The 21,552-nt window shown below is 47.4% G+C and overlaps 1 protein-coding gene and 1 long non-coding RNA gene across 2 annotated transcripts in view; both read left to right on the top strand.

Annotated features, from left to right (window-relative positions):
• Positions 1-8,089: 8,089 nt before the first annotated feature.
• The window catches only part of LOC121053575, a 29,749-nt gene continuing 16,286 nt past the window's right edge, over positions 8,090-21,552 (top strand). Inside the window, exons 1-2 of the long non-coding RNA XR_005811153.1 lie at positions 8,090-8,371; positions 8,821-8,902. This is a non-coding gene — a long non-coding RNA (uncharacterized LOC121053575). The remainder of the gene's footprint in view (positions 8,372-8,820; positions 8,903-21,552) is intronic.
• On the top strand, positions 11,985-13,140 carry LOC107305516. The gene is made up of 4 exons (XM_015843544.1): positions 11,985-12,093; positions 12,155-12,301; positions 12,419-12,607; positions 12,678-13,140. The coding sequence occupies exons 2-4, from the start codon at positions 12,232-12,234 to the stop codon at positions 13,022-13,024; spliced, it is 606 nt and encodes a 201-aa protein (XP_015699030.1). The 5' UTR covers positions 11,985-12,093; positions 12,155-12,231; the 3' UTR covers positions 13,025-13,140.

Here is a 21,552-nt window from a genome sequence, read left to right as displayed (position 1 = left end):
TCATATTACATACGATACTACCTCACATGCAAAAATATATTTATGGTATACAATACCAAAATATATATTGATTCATATGCAAATATAAAAAAATTAATTAATTCCGCCAAACTATATTTCAGGGTGTCTATTTTCACAGGCGGCACATTACATGAGCCGCTTGGAAAAAGATTAGCACCGCGTGCAAAAATACTCTTTGTAGGAAACTATTGTGATGTGTCGCCTACAAAGAGTGTTTTCGCACGTGGCTGCCATACCACCTGGAAAGACGCTTGATCTTCGCAGGCGATCTATTGCATTCGACTCTGATCCCTGCATTAAAAAAGTGTTTTGGCCGGTTGTAAAAATGGTTTCGGGAGTGGTGGCGGCAGGCAAACTAGTTGTGGCCAGCAGCACATGTGCAGGACTTGTATTCGATCCGGAGATCAAACTCAGTGAACAGGGTGAAAACTCTAGTCAACAGATTTATCAACCACATCGGCGACGAGTCATACAGTAAGCCCTTCGGAGATGATCATCGGTGACGTGCATAATATGTGCCTGTCACCGATGAGTCATCGGTGATGGGCCGTATACCATGGCGCGTAAAATATGAGGCGTCATCGGTGACTGGTACTGATTTTGATCATTCACATATGAGTCTTGTCTGGCTGATTTTTGGACATGTGAAAGATGATATGCTATTGGTGATAGACCAAACGTAGTACAATCATCTGCAACGGGTTTTATTTTGACCTGTTACAGATGACTAGACCTGTGACGGGCTATTGGTTCAGTTATGAATGGCCTATCTAATTTGCTAGGTTATGTAATACTGCATATTTGTCTCCGTTAATGCTACATTAGTCTCTAATAATTTACAGTCATCTCCGAGACGACTCAATGCTTATACATGCGCATAAGAGACCTCTAAATTTTTAGATGATCGTTGGGAGACAGTTGTACCACACTTTTCTCTAGCTACCGTTTCATTAAATCCCGTAAGGAAGACTTAAATGTAATTAGGAAATGACCATGATACATACAACTTCTGCCCCCTCCTAAAAATTTCATTTTTTTAATCAAGATCAAGTAACACAGGCCGATCAGGTTAAAAGTTCAAGGGTCATCTTTCCAGTTTTTGAAGAAAAAATACCAATGGCACATTTGTAAACTGAAAATAATTTACGGATAACATTTTTATATAGTTCATAGAGATCAAAAACATGGTTGAAAAATAAACTTCGATGAAAAAACATCATAATCAACTTCAAATTTATGGTTAAAAATTTAAATTTTGGCTTATAAGTATAAGCAAAAGACAAGGATGAAATACTTAGATGAAAAATAAACAAATCTAGGATGCCAGTTTGCAAAGAAATTCAACACCGCGTCGAAAAGACTAGAAAAATATGCTGTGCCGACTTGAAGAGCATAGTACATACACAAAACGTAGAGTAATTAACTTGGTTTAGTTATTGTTTCAATACTTGCGCGCAGCATAAGTTATGTATTTAATTTGGTTCGCTCCTGCTATATATATACAAAGATCAAGATGTTTGCATATAGTTGTGTTACTTGTGTAACATCCAAATCTCTACCAATTGAGTTAACGTTGTTTACCCCTCTGAACGTCAGTGCTCTCTGTATGCTGATCTGTTATCCAGTCGTGAAAACCTTGATTTCTTTTCCACTCACCAACTCATTCTATCTCTTAAATCAGTCAATTCCACATTATCAAAGACGGTAGTATTAATTTTTCATCACCGAGAGAAGACAAAGATTGTGTCGAGCTCGCCTTTTTTACCAACCACCGTTTTGTTTGCATCTCGCAATAGAAATCTGAAAATAGAGCTCGGGTCAACGAACTTAGCTGTCCCAGAGTGCGATTTAATTAGTTAAAGAAAGCGTAAATATAAGTCCAACGGGGCATGTGAATGAGGCAGCAAATCCAACTGCTCGTGACTGGAATCATATGACACTCCCGCTCCGGCATTCAAAAAATCGAGGAGATTCCAAACAAATTAGGGAGATTCCACGTCGTCATACGTAGGGCTAAAGGCGCGAAAAAAAAAGGCTGAATCAATTAACATCTGCATGCGATAATCGGTATACGTTGTCTGCAAAAGTTACTGGCACACACACGTCCTCATGTAGGCTAATAGTAATACTGGTATTACGACCTCTGTCAGTCTAGCTTTCTTGTCAAGAAATTTCCGTGTCTTGCCAAGGAAGGACGTACGTACAAAACTAAGGCCCTCAATAACTTTTTTCTAAAAACATCACATTAAATCTTTAGACATCTAACTGAACCACTAAACATAGATGAAATCAAAAACTAATTACACAGTTATGCAAGAAATCGTGAAACGAATTTTTTGAGTCTAATTAGTGCATGTTAGTCATAAGTGCTACAGTAACCCACATGTGCTAATGATGGATTAATTAGGCTCAGCCTCGCGGTTTCCAGGCGAGCCGTGAAATTCGTTTTTTTATCCGTGTCCAAAAACTTCTTCCAACATTTGGTCAAACGTTCGATGTCGACTACAAAAATTTTGTTTTTGCAAACTAAACACACCCTATAGGACATCGAAGGCATAGGTTCTAAGCTTTCGCTAGCTTGGACCTAGCATGTTGTATACAATTGATGAGCGGCCGCCGATGACACGACATGGCTTTGTTTAGTTCCCAAATTTTTTTTTCAAAAACATCACATCGAATTTTTGGACACCTAAATGAAGCATTAAACATAGATGAACCAAAAAACTAATTGCACAGTTATGTAAGAAATCTTGAGACGAATCTTTTGAGGCTAATTAGTCCATGATTAACCATAAGTGCTACAGTAACTAATATGTGCTAATAACGGATTAATTAGGCTCAAAAGATTCGTCTCGCGGTTTCTAGGCTAGCCGTGAAATTCGTTTTTTCATTCGTGTCCGAAAACCCCTTCCGACATCTGGTCAAATATTTGATGTGACACTTCTCCCAAAAATTTTCTCAATCTAAACACCACCTTAGCAAAAACCAACTACGTCATTGGCACTCAAGACTAGCCCAGGCCAAGGCTCCCGCGCGCCGCCCTTCCTCCGCTTACCCGGATAATCCGGCTGGTCCATCACAGCAAGTTGGCTGCAAATCCTTGTATGCGTGATATGCATCTCCGGGCGACTCTGGCCCCATCGTGTGCGGTCGGGAACCAGCCGGGCCTAAACACAATGACACGTTTATGAGGGCGTGGATTCATGGATAAGATCGACAATAAGGGCGTCCGCAACATTCCTAGATAGTTGCTAGCTAGAAGATATACACGTCATGAGTAAAATAGCCAGCAGTCCAAAGAGCCAGCTATATTGCTAGCTATTTGCATTTTTAATAGTTCCATACATATAAAGAAAAAATAGATACACTGTGCACCATCTTTGTGGCTCACTGTGTGGAGGCTTAGTGGCCAACTAAAGATAACCAACTGGTTGCATAGATCGTGACTTAAGGTAATTCATTACATGACCAACTAAAGATAAGCAACAGGTACAACTAAAGGTTTTTAACATAAAAATAAAATAAAATGTCCATATGTTACAACAAAATGTGTAAATTGATAACCATACTTAAGCCATACATATTTTTTCATACCACAAAAGCAAATTGAACAGTGCATCGTTGAGGTGTAGTCACCAAAAGCCAAAAGTCATCTCTAACCCAACAACCTCCTTCATAGCCTGCTATAATTCCAATCAACCTCATATCAACGATTCTGAAAAAAGAAAACATAAAGTAAGTCAGCTTTCTCAATATAAATAACTATGCTAATAAAACAATTCCATGAAAGATCTTACATGAGGTTATATAACTAGTGGGAAGCCCTATGGCCAAAACGTGCCAAATGTGCTCAATTAAATCATCTTCTAGTTGAATGTGGACTGAGTGAGCACGTATAGAAGAATTTCTACATCGAACATCATTGAAGCATGGGTTACTGTTTGAGGCCTTTTGAACTTCTGGAGGAAGAACAATTGATGCTCTAGGAATTGCATTCAGATCAATAGGTTCCTTAGCCATTTCTCCCTCATCTTCCACTATCATGTTGTGGAGAATAACACAAGCTTTCATGATCTGTCCAATAATCCTTGTGCTCCAAGATCGTGCTAGACGACGCACAATATTGAAGCGAGCTTGCAGAACACCAAAAGCACGCTCCACATCTTTCCTTGCACCTTCTTGTTCTGCTACATACACCTTGTGCTTTTGTAGTTTGGGTGAATTTATTGACTTCACAAAGGCTGCCCATTCTGGGTAAATTCCATCGGCTAGGTAATAACCCGTGTTGTATTGCCTACCATTGATAGAAAACTGAACCCGAGGAGCTTCACCCTTTATCACCTTAAGAAACAAAGGGGACTGATTAAGCACGTTGATGTCATTATTAGACCCGGCAACACCAAAGAATGCATGCCAAATATGGAGGTCATGTGAAGCTACCGCTTCAAGGATCATGGTTGGGAATCCATACCGACCAGTGGTATATTGCCCCTTCCATGCTGTTGGACAATTTTCCCATCGCCAATGCATGCAGTCAATATTACCCAACATCCTAGGGAATCCACGAGACTCCCCAACTTGAAGCAGACGCTCCATGTCTTCAGCTGTAGGTCGTCGTAGGTACTGGGAGCCAAAAACATCAATCACTCCTTGGACAAATTTTTCCAACCACTCAAGGGCAGTTCTCTCTGCAACCTTTAAGTACTCATCAAGCATGTCAGCTGCAGTCCCATATGCAAGCATACGGATTGCTGTTGTATACTTTTGCAGTGGTGAAAGCCCCAGTCGATTAGTACAGCCTACCCTTTGAGTGAAATAGGGAGACCAACTATCTAAGGCATCCACAATGCGTAAAAAAACATGCCTTCTCATCCGAAATCTTCTACGAAACATAACATCAGAATAGAGAGGCTCTTCTGCAAAGTAATCAACCACAAGTTGTTGATGAGCACCTTCATGATTCCTATTGATGTACTTTCTAGTTCGGCGCCTAGATGAACTACCCGCCAACTTTGCCTTAATCTTCATAAAAATCCGGCCAGCAAGAGAGTCAAGGGTTTGTTGCTCAGCTGAGAACTCTTCTAAAGGGTCTACAGAATCATCGGATTGATCCGACATGTTTGGAGACAAATTTAGAAAGGGGTACAGAGGTTGGAGACTTTGTGCTGCCGTGCATATATAGATGCAGCTATACTGGTCATGTATATATACACACACAGAAGTACTAATGCATTTTGACTACTACATTGAACTGTATTGGTATTGCATACCAATAATAATGACAGTGCATGATAATTCACAAAGCATTGACACTATATGTTGACTGACTGTATTTAGTGTTACTGCATGATATTTAGCAATGCATTTATACATGTTGACTAGCTGTAAAAATAGCAGTAAACAAAAATAAGGAACTACCTTAGTTACTATTGCCAGCCAATTTCTCCCTTAGCATCTTCAGGGCAAGCACATGCTCAGCTCTAATATCCTCTGTCATCTCCCTAGTGTCCATGCACAAGAGTTTTTGATATGATTCTAGTAAAGCAGACTCCCTCCTAATCCTTGCTGTTTCAAACTTCTTATCAGTAATACGTTCTTGTGCCTCTAAGAAGTCTTCCTGTCATTTTTTTGTTGCTGCTTCAATGTCAATGAATTTCTTCAAGTCTTCATCTAAACTGACATCATCATCTTGACTCTTCCTTTACCATTATGTTATTTCTTAGCTTTTTTTGTCCCTATAGGACGTTCCTTTTCTCCTACACACCTGAGATGTCAATTGCCTCACCTTCATCCTCCAAACTCCTTTTATTTGGTTTTTCAAGTTCTTCCAAAATTGCATGCCACTTGGGTTCATCACAAAGAATCTTCCAGCAATGCTCAACTGTGAATGCGCCTTCCTTAGGATAGTCATCCAAATAAAACTGCTTAGCCATGTCTCTTAGCTGGTCATCTGAATATCCACTAAGATAAATTGAGGTAGCCTTCTTTCAATATGCACAGAAAAAACCCACCCATCTCTTAATTTTTTGCCAGCGATCTTTGAGATGTTTCACCTCTCTTTTTCGGTTTGTAGGTGTAGTTTTATTATAGAGTTCATGTACATCACCCCAGTAGCTCTTATTTTTCTTGCAATTCCCATTGATTGGGTCACTCGAGTGAAACAACCATGCACTAACCTAAATGTAGATTCATACATTTGTAAAGGTAAAAAAGAAAGTGAGTGATACGATTTTACTTACTAGCCTCTCGTCCTCATCTGGATCAAATACTAGACGCTTTGCAGTCCTGACATCATTTCCTTCATCTAAGTTGATGATAGTTTTGTTTCTCGACCTATTCTTAGCATTTTGGTTTCCTGAGCTATTTTTTGGTGGTGCCAATTGAGATTCATTTCCCATAGGTGGCCATGGGGATGAAAAATGAGGAATGAATGGTTGTCCAGTTTGAAGAAAGTTCATAAAACCACCAGGTGGATAGTAATCCATACCACTGGAAAATCAAGCAAGCCATATCGTTAGTTCTATTGAAACTAACATATCAAGTGAACTAACTGTTTCCGAACATAATAAAATGACAACTAGTGCAACAAGAGAATTACATATAAAAAAACTTACCAATTTGTGGATGTGGCTGCTGAAGATGTGGCTTGTGACAAAGGTCTAGGCCACCATGCTACAGAAAGTCATGCCATTCGGCCATTAGTTTAGAGAAATCATCCAGTTTTTAATGATGTGGTCATACATATGCACATGAATATCTAATACATGATAAATTTAAAGATTAATTGATAATGGTACTTCTTATTAGAAGATAGCAGTCAGAAGCACCTTAATATAATCTATTAATCGAACAAACACCAATTAATTAAACAAGGCAGACAACTAGCAAGGGATGCCGGCGGCGGGCGGCTAGCACCAAGCAAGCAACAACACGCAGCAGCAAGGCAGACATGCAGCAAGTAGCGTCGGCGGCCGGCAGCTGTCACCAGCTAACAAAATCAATTACCTGCTTGACCTCTGATAGTAGAACCACCACCAAGAAATGTAGGAAACGGAGTAGGGACTTGATTCCCAGCGGCACGAGCGGATCCAGTAAGATACGAAGGAGTAGATTCAGTCTGATGTGGTGGCGGAGCCATCTCTCGCTTGCTCCGGCGGCTCATCACCACAAGCAGCAAATGGATTTCAGATCTTTGAATCACGCCCCTTGCAACGAGTCATACATATTTGAATAGAGCAGAGAAAGAGAGATGGGAAGAGGATGGATGGGAAGAGGAAGCGACCTTTGGTTTTGCAGGCTCTAGAAATAAATCGGAAGGGCGGGAGCAGCTGGATTGGGATGGATTGTCGCGTGTGGTGGACGCGGGAGAAAGGGGAGGATTCGTGTGCAACGGACGAGGGAAAAGAAGGATTCACGCGCGCAACAGATTTGTATGCGGGAAGAAGTCCGACCGAAATCGCTAGGAGATGACGAAGAGGCCGACGATTTAGCTCATCGTTCCGTGTGCGAGATGAGCGACGAGGGAATCGCTGGCTCGATTTTTTGTGCGCATTCTCTTTCCTCCACATAGGATACATGCTGACGTATACAACTAAATAGCTAGCTGACTTAGCCTTGTTGCGGACGCCCTAAGTCATTTAATTGTCAATGGGTTTCATGCGATCCAAACCCAACCAATACAACGTAAGCTTGCAAAGCAAATGTTGACAGAAGCTCTATACTATAGTATATGTACACATGCTGACATGCATCCCGGACTGATACAGCGCGCTAGCGAGCTCACAAAGTAGCAGCTACAGCTAGCACTGACTGAAGACAGGCGTGTGCTGCATGCACTGCCCCAACGATCCGATCCAGTCAATTAATCTCGCCCGCGTTGTTCTCTGGTTTCCCCCGGCCCCATGCACGGCGCAGCACACGCTGCTGTGCTTGCGCTTGCTCCGTCTGTCCATCCGATGCGCGCCGCGCGGGCACACGAGAAAAACGGCCTAGCCTCAAAAAAGGAACGAGATGGGGGGAGGGCATCGGCGGATCGCACATTCGCACCGCACGCACGGGCGCGCCCGCGGAAAGCGCGAATTGTCTCCCGCAGACGGGGGGGCGCGGGGTGGGCGAAATCGAATCCACCAGGTGTCCGCGTGCCCAGGTTCGGCGGGCTGGGGACCGCACGCCAACTCGAACCCCCCGCCCACCACGCGCCGAGATCCGAACCGCGCCCCCGCCCCCGCCCTCGTCAAGCGCGCGACTCCGCAGTCCCCACGGCCCACGGGCGCGCACATGCGGCCTCCTTCGTACGCAGGTGCAGGCGTGCCGTCCGGCTGGTGGGGTGGTTTCGTCGTCGAGCGCGCAGGTACCGTTTTTCGTCTTCTACCGCGGCTGTTTTTATTCCATACTCTTATGGGAAGCGCCGGCCGGCCATGGAGATCGAGGATCGATTGAGTTGCCAACTTACATCAAAATTTGCTGACAAGATCAAGTCAAATATAATCCTACTTCATCCACGAGTCCGGCTGGCCCGGGAGGAGAAGGCATTCATTCAGGAAAGAAGGGGAGTTACAAGGAGCGATGAGGGGGTGTGTCCGAAGCGGCTAACAGGCTCTAATATCTTTTTTTTTTTCATGTGCATGCTTTCCAACTTACTAAATAATAGTAGTTTTTTTTGCAAAAATGTTTATATGAAAGTTGCTTATAAAAATAAAATTAATTAATTTTTCAAGATTATTACATTAGTTATTACTTAATTAATCATACGCTAATGGTATTTCTCGTTTTATGTGCATCATTATGTCAAACTGCAAGGCTTCCTCTCAAAGGTGCCCGACGTCTTACAAGCTACCAAACAACGGCGCTGGAAGACGAGGGGTTCAGGGAAGAGAATAAGGTTTCCCATCTCTTGCACGAATATAATGTGATCTCAATCATTAAATTTTATGCGAGGTTTTGTTACATTTATATTTAATTATATTTGGGATATAATCCAGCAAAATCACCTCTAGTTTCAATGCATGACATATTGCTAATGAAGTCTAATTTCTAATGAATTTTGTCGCATGTCAATTCCTTAAACTGTTGGGAGTGAACAGAACAAATCACACGTAGAAGCACCTTATAATTTTGGCATAGGCAAGCCAAAAGAAGCACTAGACCTCTTCAAATATGATAGTCTACTTGTGACAAGGCGGGGGTCTCTGTCTCGTCATAGATAGACTCATATTTGACTAGTTCTGAAAGGAACAATTGTAAGTGAGACCGAGAGGTTTGACATGTCATAGGAACGGTCTTACCTATAACAAGTACTCCTCTCCATACGACGGAGGTAATTGTAGGTCCCCACTAAAAGGTCACAACCAGAGACCATCATGGATAATAATAGTATGTCTTGTTATAGGTGAGGCCAACTGTCGACGATTGATGTCCGCAATAAACTTACAGGGTGGCTATCGGGCTCGGAATTCGATGGTTAAGATGAAGAGGGAGATGATTTAGCCAGATTCAGGCTCTCGGCGTGCTGAGATAATATCTTACTCCTCCTTGGCGATTGTATTACGTAGATGAATCTCTGTTGCCCTCAAGGGGGCATCCCGTACCCCTTATATAGTGGGGAAAGGGTTACGGATATGATAGAGTCCTAATCTAACAGGACTAAGATCTATCCTAGTTCAGTTACGGCTCGGGTCTGAAGTACACGGCATGCAATCCTGTACATACCAGACTCCTAGCCGACACCATACAGATATATTTTTCTTTCTATTTAGTACTCCATTGACTGTACGTATTCATGTAGTCTCCGGATACCCCCGGTATAGGTATCCCACAGTAGCCCTCGGAGTCGTCCATAGCAGTGCACGTCATCCATGCAGATTGTTGATTATCAGGCGTATCCCTGCGCTATATGCTTGACACTATCTGAGTGCTTTTCAGGCGCTCCCCGAGTGCTTCCCGATTGATTCCGAGTACTCTGGGATGATTGTAGAGGCTGTGGAGGGCTCCGATTGGAAGAAAAGTTCGATGCACCTAATATGTGTAGCCCTCGACTCTATGCTTAAATGCGTAACAATTAAACATATAGTCATCTATGGACTGTTACCCAAAAAGGCTTTCTGACTCGAGCTGCACTGTTCGTAGTGCTTCCAGACCCGAGTGGTTTGGAGATGATTTTGTGCCGTGTTTCCCCGGACATACAGCCTTTGGCTACATTCTGCCCGTGGGGTAGGTCACGCCGATTGGCCTAACCGTTAGAGCCGAGTAATTAGTACCGAGTGTATTCGGGATTACTCAAAGTTTAGGCACTGGCTAAGAAGCACAATTAAGTGCCATGGGCGATATCGACCTACGCCTTCCCGAGCGCGGCCATGGGCCCATAACATAGGCGTACCATTGATTCCCGATTTGAAGGAAATTACGAATTCCATAAAATCGTCATAAAACTCGTAATGTTACTGAAAAACAGCATGGTATCCGTTATGCCAGCACCGAAAATTTTGGCCTGCTCTGTCCGCAGGGGAATATAACAATACTTAGCCTAGTAACAGAATTTTCTAGCCGTTAGGCCGATTGGCAGCCCATTTAAGCCTCCCGTTACCCTGACTATTCATCTTCTTCTCCGCCGCACTGATTATTGTAGACCCAATTTGCTCTCGCGATCCCCACACCCGGTAACCCTAGCCATCGGATCCACCGCCTCCACCTCTCGTTGCATACACGCTCTCCTCCCCGTTCGCCCGAGGTCCCCGCAAATGGCTTCCCCAACCGATTCCGAGAAGGAACTGCCACTGCATGCCTGGCAAGCCTCCATCATCTCCGACGACAACCTTTTGGTGCTGTCGGGAGCGGGGCTGATCCAGAGCAAAGAGTTGGCGGAATACCTTGCCGATGAGGACCTCTCTCAAAGGTTGGCACGCAACCTGGTTTTACTGTTCCAATCTGACCGACTCCCTTCCTCCCTTTGTCGGCCACGCCCCCGTAGCTCAGGAGTCATGGTCACTGTTGTCGACGACTGAGGAAATGTCTCAAGTCAACTCGCTGCTCAATTTGATCGAGAACCTAAAGACCGCCGGTCTGACAGGCGTTTGGGCGACAAAGCACTTCGTTCGTCGCTGGATCCAGCCTCTAAAGGACCGGGTCCGACTTGCCTTCTACTACACTGGAAGTGACGACCCAACTCAAGAGACTACGGAGACACTGCGACATAGGATATCCGGTCACGAGCCCGCAAGCTATTTGCTCCCAACACCCTGATCCCAGCTATAGCCTCCGGTTTTCCATCTCCGTTCAACGCTGGGAACGTTCCACCTACGGTGAGTGAAATCATGCCCTTGGAAACTTGTCTCCTGTTTTGGAAGATGTTTACCCCCGTTCGTGTATCTTGATGCCTGGTTTTCGTGTAGGATCGTCACCAATTCTTCTCCTACCTCCTAGTCGGGTTTCGCTCGTGCTGAAGAGGAGGTCGGAAGCCTCGACTGATGAGCCCGCTGCCAAGAGGATGGCATTTGATCCCGACGCCGGGCTAGCCGAAGCACCAGAGGACAACGACACCCCAGCTCTGACTCGCTCTCGAAGCCCGCCGGCCCCGAGGCGCATGAGGAAGCCGGTTTTCAAAACCGGTCCAAGGTAATGCTACCTCGCCCATAATCGTCTTGTGGCTTATCCTTGCTAAATTGCCACGCTTTCCAGGAAGTCGAGCAACATCGACCCCGCTGCTCCGACTGGTTTTGGAGAGGTTCTTACCCCAGGCCCACCGACGGCCATTGCGCCAGTTGCCTCGAGCACGACCCCCACACCAGCGGCTAACCCCGTTGCAGGGGCAGTCGTTAGAGCATCTCTTGCGATCGTCCTGGCCATCGCCTCGGTGCCAACCACAGGGCCGGGACCCGGCGTAGCGCTCCCGGCCACAGGCAACGCGGGCTGGATGTTGAGGCGCTCGCTCCACCAATCGTGATGATGACCCCGAGGGCAGCTCCTCCTAGGGCCCATGAAAGTTGCACCGAGTAGGTCAAGGTCGACTTGTCGGACGACTCCAATGACATCGCCAAGATCGAGTGATACATTGAGAAGTCGGTCAGGCTTATGAAGGTACGCTTCCTTGTTGTTACCCCACGCGCATGACTTCCTTAGCTCACGTCAAGGTGCTCAGGGAATCGAGGCACGATCCAAGGCACGATCCAAGGCGCGCATGACTTCCTTCTCTCGTTATACCCGTAGCTCGGGAACATGGATGCCCTACGTCGGGATCGCGACGAGCTCTTGGAGCGTGCCAAAGCTATGGAGAGCCGCCTGTACGGTGAGATAGCTGACTCCGTGTAGAGCAAGTGTCCAGCACCACCTGGATCAAAGGTGCGATGTTTTGACTTTGATTATCACTTTCACTTCGTAACTAATCGTGATCTTCCTTTACTAGATCAATATATAGCCTTGAGAGAGCTGAAGAAAGTGAACACTGGGCTGCAAGCCGAGTGCGCCAAGCTACTAGCGGTGAAGGCTGAGCTTGAAGTCGAGTGCTCCCAGCTGTCGGCGTTGAAGGCTGCGCTGGAAGTCGAATGCTCTCGGCTCAAGAAAGCTAAGGACACCGCCGTTGCCGACCTCGTGGGTAAGTTCTTTTTATTCCGTCCTTCGCTTCTTCCTCCGTATCGTCGACTGACCCGTGCCCTTCTTAGCAGAGGCACAATCTCAGGCGAAATCCATGGTGGAGGCTACTAAGACCATGACCCAGGAAGCTGAGTTGGCTCGGGACCGGCTCATCACGGTTGCCCTTAACGTGCTCGAGGCGACACCGCTGTTAGCGCAGGGCTCTTTGTCGGTCAGTATAGACGGGGTGATCCAGCAGCTCGAGAAGATGCCTATGACTCACAGCGCTGAGCTGCGGGAGACAACGAAGTTGGCATCCAACCACGCCAGCGCCATTGTAAAGTCGCTGTATCCCCGAGTGGAGGTCAACACCATCTGCGACCGGTTTGCCGCTGACTGCGACGAGAAGACAGCAGTGAAGTACATCAATGAAGCGTAGAAGGGCGCCGAGTCGGTCGTAGACGACCTTGGCCTGTAAAGAAGTTGGAGAATTTGCAGTAGTTTGCCATATTTAGGCTGAACGATTGTAATGTGATTTTATTTAATCTATTTGCTTTTGAGTCTTTTGCTGTGGTGTGTTTCGTCATCACGTGAAGAGATATCCTCTCGGCATGTGCCTGTCCCAGCAGCCCCCGAGCGGACTTAGCCAGCGCGGAGCTTAGCATAGTGTTACCCGGTTTTGTGGGGAGAGAGGTGTGGCCGAGTGGATGTGCCACAGCATCCAGACTTCGATTTAACCGACAGTTAGAGAGCTCATTGGCAGCAGACTTTGTTAAAAGGAACCCGGAGGTAAAGTACATTGTAGCCCCCGACTGGTCTTCCGAGTGGGGACCACTCGGCGAGGGCAGTCAAGGGTTAAGAAGAAAAAATTACAAAACAAAATCGACTATGTATGGAAGGGACATAGTTGTTCGATGTTCCATCAATTCTCTAGCAGCCTTCCGTCTTCCATCCTTAGTCGGTATGAACCGGGCCGAGTGACCTCGGCTATAACGTAGGGCCCTTCCTAGATTGGAGAGCTTGTGTCGATCCTTTGTGGTCTGTACTTTGCGTAAGACCATGTCTCCGACTAGGAATGCTTGCCCGCGAACATTCCTGTTGTAGTATCAGCGGAGTCCCTGCAGGTAGCGTGCCGACTGGATGGTCGCGATATCTCTATCTTCTCAAAACCTGTTGAGGTCGTCTTCCCTGGCCAGGTCTATCGTGGCCACGTCTATCTTCTCAAAAGATTCGTGGTTGATTTCGGTGGGTAGGACTGCTTCTGCTCCGTACACGAGGAAGAAGGGCGATTGTCCCATATGTCACGCCCAGAAATTCCTCACACGAATTTCTGAACTTAATTGTGTATTAAATCCCTGTCCAGGACCAGCCAGGGTACACAAAAAGACAATGTTGATTACATAACCATCGTTCTTAGAAACAACTGAAAATTACACTTATTCTAGCGGAAAATGCAGCGGAAAGAAAAAGGTAGACTAGCTCCAGCAGGTACGGCTCCAGTCCACAGGCAACACTTCGACGGCGGAACAGCTCACTCCTGAGAGGCACCTCCATCGGACTTCTAGCTCTGGGTTGGGAAAGTTAAGCAAGGCTGAGTACAAACCACCGTACTCAACAAGTAACACGGACAAGGGGAAAATAAATGATGCAACGGGATTTACAAGGACAGGCTAGGCTTAGTTGCGATAAAGCAGCAGTTTAAACAAATAACAGAGCTTAAAGAATAAAGGTAATTAAGTACAGTAAAGCATAAATAAAATAAGCAGTTGTAAAGTACCACAACACTGTACAACGTTACACCACGTTGCAACAGGCCCAATCACTACTCAACGTTACACCACGTTGCAGTAGTCCCAAGTGATAAAAAATTTACTCAAGTTATTAAGGTTCACTAATCACAGTGAAGCTGGGAGTTCGCCCTTAACCGTGGGCACGGCTATTCGAATAGTTTATACTCTGATCAGAGGTGTACTACTGTACCCACAAGACACGACTCCACTACACTTGAACGTGCGCCGACATACCACCACGGCATACCGGAAAGGAGACCGTGATAGGACCCGTTACACAACCCTCCCTATTTAATCGTACCACACTTCAGGTTTCACCCCCTCCTTTACACCAAGTCGGGCAGTCCCCTCTTGTGCCTTGGTAGATCCGGAAGCAGGAGAAGCTTTCGTTACACCACGATTGCTCGTCCATACTCCATCACGCCTACCCTTGCCTGGGTACGTCAAATAGTTCGAAGTCATGCTCCAAATCCCACCTTACCCATTTCGGCATGTGGTTAGCACTTAATGACTTCCAGGGTTTCCCGTGAACCGGTCCTTAATCGCCATGGGTGCGACTCTCAAAACCATGCACCCACAGCCCACCACTATCAATATTTTAGTTGACATTAACCCGAACCGGGTAGTGAATCCATGTCTCAGCTATTCAGAACTAAACATAATTATATGTGATCCCATGAGCTATTTGTTCTAAGCATGGCTAAGCATTAACCTAGGCCTGACTCTAATCAAGTTACCCCTGGTCCAGCAATGAATAAAGTTGGATAAACAACGGCATAATAATAAGGTTTACCCGAAGAAAATAAATACAGGAAATACTTTAATCAAAACAATGCATATTTGAATTATTAAAGCGGGGGAATTTGCAATAATGGGTTCAATATGTTCAAGGATGAGTGTCACTTGCCTTGCTCTAGCTCTTGGGGAACTTCGGCGACGATCTCGAAGTAAACCGGCTCTTCGGCGGGGTCCGAATCTAAGCGACAAAGCACAAAAATAAATTAAACAGGCACAAACTCTACTGAAACAGCAAAAGAAACTATTTTTAATGGATTCTTGACAATTTTATGAATTTAATGAAATTTGAATGGACCTAAACGGAGACTAGATGACTTACTTATGAATTTTAGAAGTTTTCTGGGTTTTTTAGCTAAACAGAAAAGTCCTAAATCAATTATTGCGCAATTAATGGGGCTGCTGACGTCAGCGAGGAGAGAGGAAGCTGACGGCTGACAGGTGGGGACCACCTGTCGGTGAGAGAAGGGGAGAGGGAGAGACTGACAGGCGGGTCCCACGGGAGGAGAGAGAGGAGGCGGACGCGGGGTGACTGACGGGTGGGGCCCACTTGTCAGCGAGAGGGAACAGAGAGGAGGGGAGCAGAGCGTGGCTCGGGCGGACGGCGGCGGCCGGCGGGAGCGGCGGGCGACGCGGCGGCGGCGGCACACGGCGACGGCGGCGCGACGGCGACGGCGCGACGGCGACGACGGCCGAGGCGGCGACGCACGGCGACGGTGGAAGGACAGCGGCAACGGCGACTGGCGAGCAGCAACGGCGCGGCACGCGCGGGCGCAAGCAACGGCGGCCAGACGTCGGCGACGCGGAGGCGACGACGACCACGGCGGCCGGCGGGAGCGGCGAGCTTCGGCCTCGTCCGGCAACGGCGCGCGACTCGGTGGCGGTCGGCCGGAAAGGGGAAGAGAGAGGGGAGGAGGATGGGGATGTTCACCGGCGGCGGCGAGAGCGCGGACGGGTCGGCGAGATTGAGGCGAAGGTGGCGACGCGGGTTGGAGCGGGAGATCGGCGGTGGCGGCGAAGATCGATCGGCGGCGGCGAGGCGACCGGGCGCGACGGCGACGACACGACGGAGGAATGCGCGGCGCGGGGAGGTTCACCGGCGACGACGAGGACAGTGACTGGTCGGCGACAGCGACGCTGAGCTGATGACGCGGCTGGACAGCGGCGAAGGCGTCCGACGGCGAAGTTGCGCGGCGGCGGCGAGAGGCAGCAGCGCGGCGGCGACTCGAGCGGACGACGGAAAGTGAGCGACGGCGCACGGCGGCTCGGGATTTATAGGGTGGCGGCACCGGCTAGGGCGGGCGGAGGTTGGAGACCGAGTAGGCGACGACGCGGTCTCGGCGGCGGCCGTTGCGGCGGCGGCGGTTGCGGCGACGGCGCGGAGTCCGGAATCGGCCGGCGCGGCGCGGGCGCGGGCGGGCGGAACGGTCACTGACAGGTGGGCCCCACCTGTCAGTGGCGCGTGAGAGAGGAGGGAGGCGACGGGACTCACGACGCGGCGAGCGCGGGAGCTGGGCCGAAGCCACGGCCCAGGCGGGGCGCGCGCGAAGGGGGAGGGAGGCCGGCGCGGCTGGGCTGGCCGAGGAGGAGTGGGCCGGCTCGGCCGGGCCGGCCCGGGAAGAAAAAGAAAAAGAAAAAGAAAAGGAAAAAGAGAGAGGGAGGAAAATTGGACTTCGGCCCAATTTGAGAAGGAAGGGAAAAAGAAAGGAAAAAGGAGGGAAAAGGAAAACCCCACTTTTGCCGAGTTTTAAATTAATTTGTTTGGCCAAATTTTATACTTCTGCAATTTAAATTTGAATCCAGTTAGTCGATTTGTGAGCCTCGATTTAATTGAATTAATTCCTTTTAGAGGGATTTCTCCTGAGTTAATTAAGCCAATTGTTGCTTACGAATTTCTTTTTACGATTTAGGCTTAGGACGAAACTCCGGGTGTGACAAACCTACCCCCCTTAAACGGAATCTCGACCCCGAGATTCGGAGGCACTGGCGAAGAGGTGCGGATGGGCGGCCTTGAGCTCATCTTCTCTTTCCCATGTCGCTTCTTCTTCTGAGTGGTAACTCCACTGAACTCTGCAGAATCTGATCACACGGTTCCGAGTCTTCCTTTCACTGGTTTCTAGAATCCGTGCTGGCTTCTCCACATACGTTAGATCTTCCTGTAGATCGATGTGCTCGGAGTTGGTCTGTTCCTCAGGCACACGGAGACACTTCTTGAGCTGCGACACATGGAACACGTCATGGATTCCGGCCATGTTAGCGGGGAGTTCCAACTGGTACGCAACTTCTCCCCTGCGTTCCACTATCCGGTATGGTCCCACGAAACGTGGTGCCAATTTTCCTTTGGTCTGAAACCGGTGTACTCCTCGCAAAGGTGTGACGCGGAGGTACACATAGTCTCCTGCTTCGAAGGCTAAGTCCCTTCGACGATTATCTGCATAACTCTTCTGTCGGGTTTGAGCTGTTTTCAACCTTTCACGGATTATTCTGACTTTTTCTTTCGCCTGGCTTAAAACTTCAGTCCCAAAAACTTGACGTTCTCCTGTTTGATCCCAGAAGAGGGGTGTACGACATTTTCGCCCATACAATGCTTCAAAAGGTGCCATCTACAGACTGACTTGATAACTGTTGTTGTATGAGAACTCTGCATACGGTAGATTCTTATCCCAAGTTCTACCAAAGTCGAGAGCACAAGCTCTGAGCATATCTTCAAGAATCTGATTTACCCTCTCTGTCTGACCATCTGTCTATGGGTCATAAGCCGTACTGAAATTCAGTCGGGTTCCCAATTCTCCCTGTAGCTTCTGCCAAAACTTTGAAGTAAACTGGCTTCCACGGTCAGAAACGATCTTCTTCGGTACTCCATGTAAACACATGATCCTAGCCAAGTAAATCTCGGCTAATCTTTTCCCCGAGTAGGTAGTGTGAACTGGTATGAAATGAGCGACCTTTGTCAATCGATCAACAATTACCCAAATCGAGTCATGACCAGCAGCGGTCCTTGGTAAACCAGTGATGAAATCCATCCCGATTTCTTCCCATTTCCATTCTGGAATCTGGAGAGGTTGCAACAATCCTGCTGGCCTTTGGTGTTTTGCTTTGACTCGTTGACAAACATCGCACAAGGCGACGTATTCTGCAATTTCTTTCTTCATACTAACCCACCAAAACTTTTCTTTGAGGTCCTGATACATCTTGGTACTCCCGGGGTGAATAGAGTACTGGGTTTGATGAGCTTCTTGGAGTATCAACTCCTTTAACTCCTTGTTATCTGGTACACACAACCTATTTCCCATCCAGATTGTTCCATGTTCATCTTCTGAAAAATCTCGAGCTTTACCGACTCGCATATTTTTCTTTAGCTCGGCTATCTCCAGATCATCTGCTTGGGATTGGCGAACTTGATCCACCAAAGTAGGCTGCACTTCTAGGGCTGCCACAAAGCCTTCTTCGACTAAACCCAAATTTAGTCGTTCAAACTCCTGTTGTAACTGCTCACAAACTTCCGTTGACATCGCAGAGCTGCAGTAATTCTTCCGGCTCAAAGCATCTGCAACTACATTTGCTTTGCCTGGATGGTAATGGATACTTAGATCATAGTCCTTGATCAATTCCAACCATCTTCGCTGACGGAGGTTCAAATCTGGTTGTGTAAAGATATACTTTAAACTCTTATGATCCGTATATACTTCACACTTGTTACCGATTAAGTAGTGTCGCCAAATCTTTAGGGCATGCACCACAGCTGCTAATTCCAAATCGTGAGTCGGGTAGTTACCCTCATGTGGTCTCAACTGTCGAGAGGCGTAAGCAACCACCTTTCCTTCTTGCATTAGCACACATCCCAGTCCTGATCTGGATGCGTCACAGTAAACCTGGAAGTCCTTCGTTTGATCCGGCAAAACCAACACGGGTGCCGAAACCAACCTTTGCTTGAGCTCTTCAAAACTCCTGTCGCACTCACTAGACCACTTGAACTTCTCTTCCTTTTTCAACAACTGTGTCATTGGCTTGGCTATCTTCGAGAAATTCTCAATGAACCGGCGGTAATAGCCCGCAAGTCCTAAGAAACTCCTGATTTGGGAAACCGTCTTAGGCGGGGTCCACTTGATCACTGACTCCACGTTACTGGGGTCCACTGCTACACCTTGGGCATTGATCACATGGCCGAGGAACTTCACTTCGTGCAGCCAAAAATCACACTTGCTAAACTTGGCATACAACTGGTGTTCTCTTAGCTTCTCTAGCACAATCCGCAAATGTTGCTCGTGCTCTTCTTCTGACTTGGAGTAGATAAGAATGTCGTCGATGAAGACAACCACAAACTTGTCCAGGTATTCCATGAACACCTTATTCATGAGATTCATGAAGAATGCCGGGGCATTAGTAAGTCCAAACGACATTACCGTACACTCATACAAGCCACAGCGAGTAGTGAATGCCGTCTTAGGGATATCTTCTTCCCGAATTCTCAACTGGTGATACCCGGATCTCAAATCGATCTTGGAGAACACTTTGGCTCCCTTCAACTGATCAAACAGATCATCAATCCTTGGCAGAGGATACTTATTCTTGATAGTGACATCGTTCAAAGCACGATAGTCCACACACATTCTCTTAGTTTTGTCCTTCTTCTCAACAAAAATAACCGGGGCACCCCAAGGCGAGGTACTCGGTCGGATATAACCTTTCTGAAGCTGTTCATCCACTTGCTTCTTCACTTCTGCCATCTCATTGGCGGCCATCCTGTAGGGTCTCTTATAGATCGGTGCGGTTCCGGGTACCAAGTCGATACGGAACTCGATCTCTCTTTCTGGCGGCATCATGGTGAGATCATCTGGAAACACCTCCGGATACTCACAAACCACTGGTATGTCTTCCAACTTTTTTGGGTCTTTGGCTTTTTCCGAGGGCTGCTCTTCGGCTTTCATCTGATTCAAACAAGTCCTGGTTGTCACTGACTCCAGCGACTGATAAGTCACCACTTTACCTTCTTCACTGGTCAAGGTGATTGTACGCTTGGCACAATCAATCACTCCTTGATGCTTGGTAAGCCAGTCCATTCCCAAAATGACGTCTAGGTCTTTAGATTCGAGAAGGATGAGATTGGCTAGAAAGGGTGTCCCTTGGATTTCTATGGGCACCTCAGGGCTGTAAATGTCCGAAAACATACTATGCCCTGGAGTACTAACCCGCATCGGGTTTCTTAACTTCCCCTTTTTAACCCAAGCAATCCCACAAACTTCCTTGAAATAAAAGAGTGTGTAGAACCAGAATCAAAAAGTACTGTAGCAGGTACGGAGTTGACAGGAAACGTACCCAGTATTACTTCTAGCGCAGCCTGTGCTTCTTCGGCGGTGACGTGATTCACGCGAGCTAGCACGAACCTTTGCCCACTGCGCTTCGGCTTCAGGCACTTGTCGGCAAAGTGACCTGGGTCGCCACAGTTGTAGCACACCCCAGGCTTTGCACCTGCATCCTTCCTGACTGGAGGAGGTTGAGCTGTTGGTGGAGGAGCATTCTGTTGCCGGGGAGCTGGTGCAGGGAGAGCGCGTTGAGGTGGAGCACGCTGGGATGAACCGCTGGAGAAGTTGCTGGGATTGTAAGGACGATGTTGGCGGACAATGAAGGTTGATTGCCCATGCTGCTGATTCGAAGGATAGGAACCGGTGTGGAATCGGGGCTTCTGAGGAGGCGGCTGGTTAGACCTGGACTGCGAAGCCTTCCTCTTTCTATCCATCTGGAGGTGCTGGTCCTCTTGACGGATGGCCTTGTCTACTAGTTTCTCAAAATCGGCATAGTCGCCCGAAAGCAACTGCTTCTTCAGTTCATCATCCAAGCCTCCAAGGAACTTTTCTTGTCTTTCGGCGTCGGTGCGGACGTCCTCGGGAGCGTATCGTGCTAGGCGATTGAACTCATGAAGGTACTCAGTCACCTTCTTGGTACCTTGCTGCAGAGCGCGGAACTCACGCTTCTTCTGTGTGACTATCCCATCGGGAATATGGCCTTGCGGAAGTTAAGGCAGAACTCCGCCCAAGTCACTTCCGTGGTAGCGGTGCGGGTAACCAGGAAATTATCCCACCAAGCAGAGGCGGGACCCATCAGTTGATGTGCGGCAAAGGAGACCTTCTCTTGGTCAGTGCACTGCAATAGGTTGAGCTTCTTCTCGATAGCATGGAGCCAATCACTTGCCTCCATGGGGTTGGTGGTGCTTGAGAAAGTTGGGGGGACGAACACGGAGAAACTCTGGTAACTTGGACTGCACAGGGGGTGGTCCATGCTGTTGCTGGTTGTTCTGGTTCTGATTTAGAAGCTGGTGGAGCACTTGTTGGTGTTGCTGCTGTTGCTGTTGCATCTGCTGCATCATCCAAAAGAGCATCTGCGT

Source organism: Oryza brachyantha, chromosome 2 (assembly GCF_000231095.2).
Source record: "Oryza brachyantha chromosome 2, ObraRS2, whole genome shotgun sequence".
Lineage (NCBI taxonomy): Eukaryota > Viridiplantae > Streptophyta > Magnoliopsida > Poales > Poaceae > Oryza > Oryza brachyantha.
The sequence above is the reverse complement of the archived record's forward strand: the minus strand, read 5'-3'. Positions and strand labels throughout refer to the sequence as shown.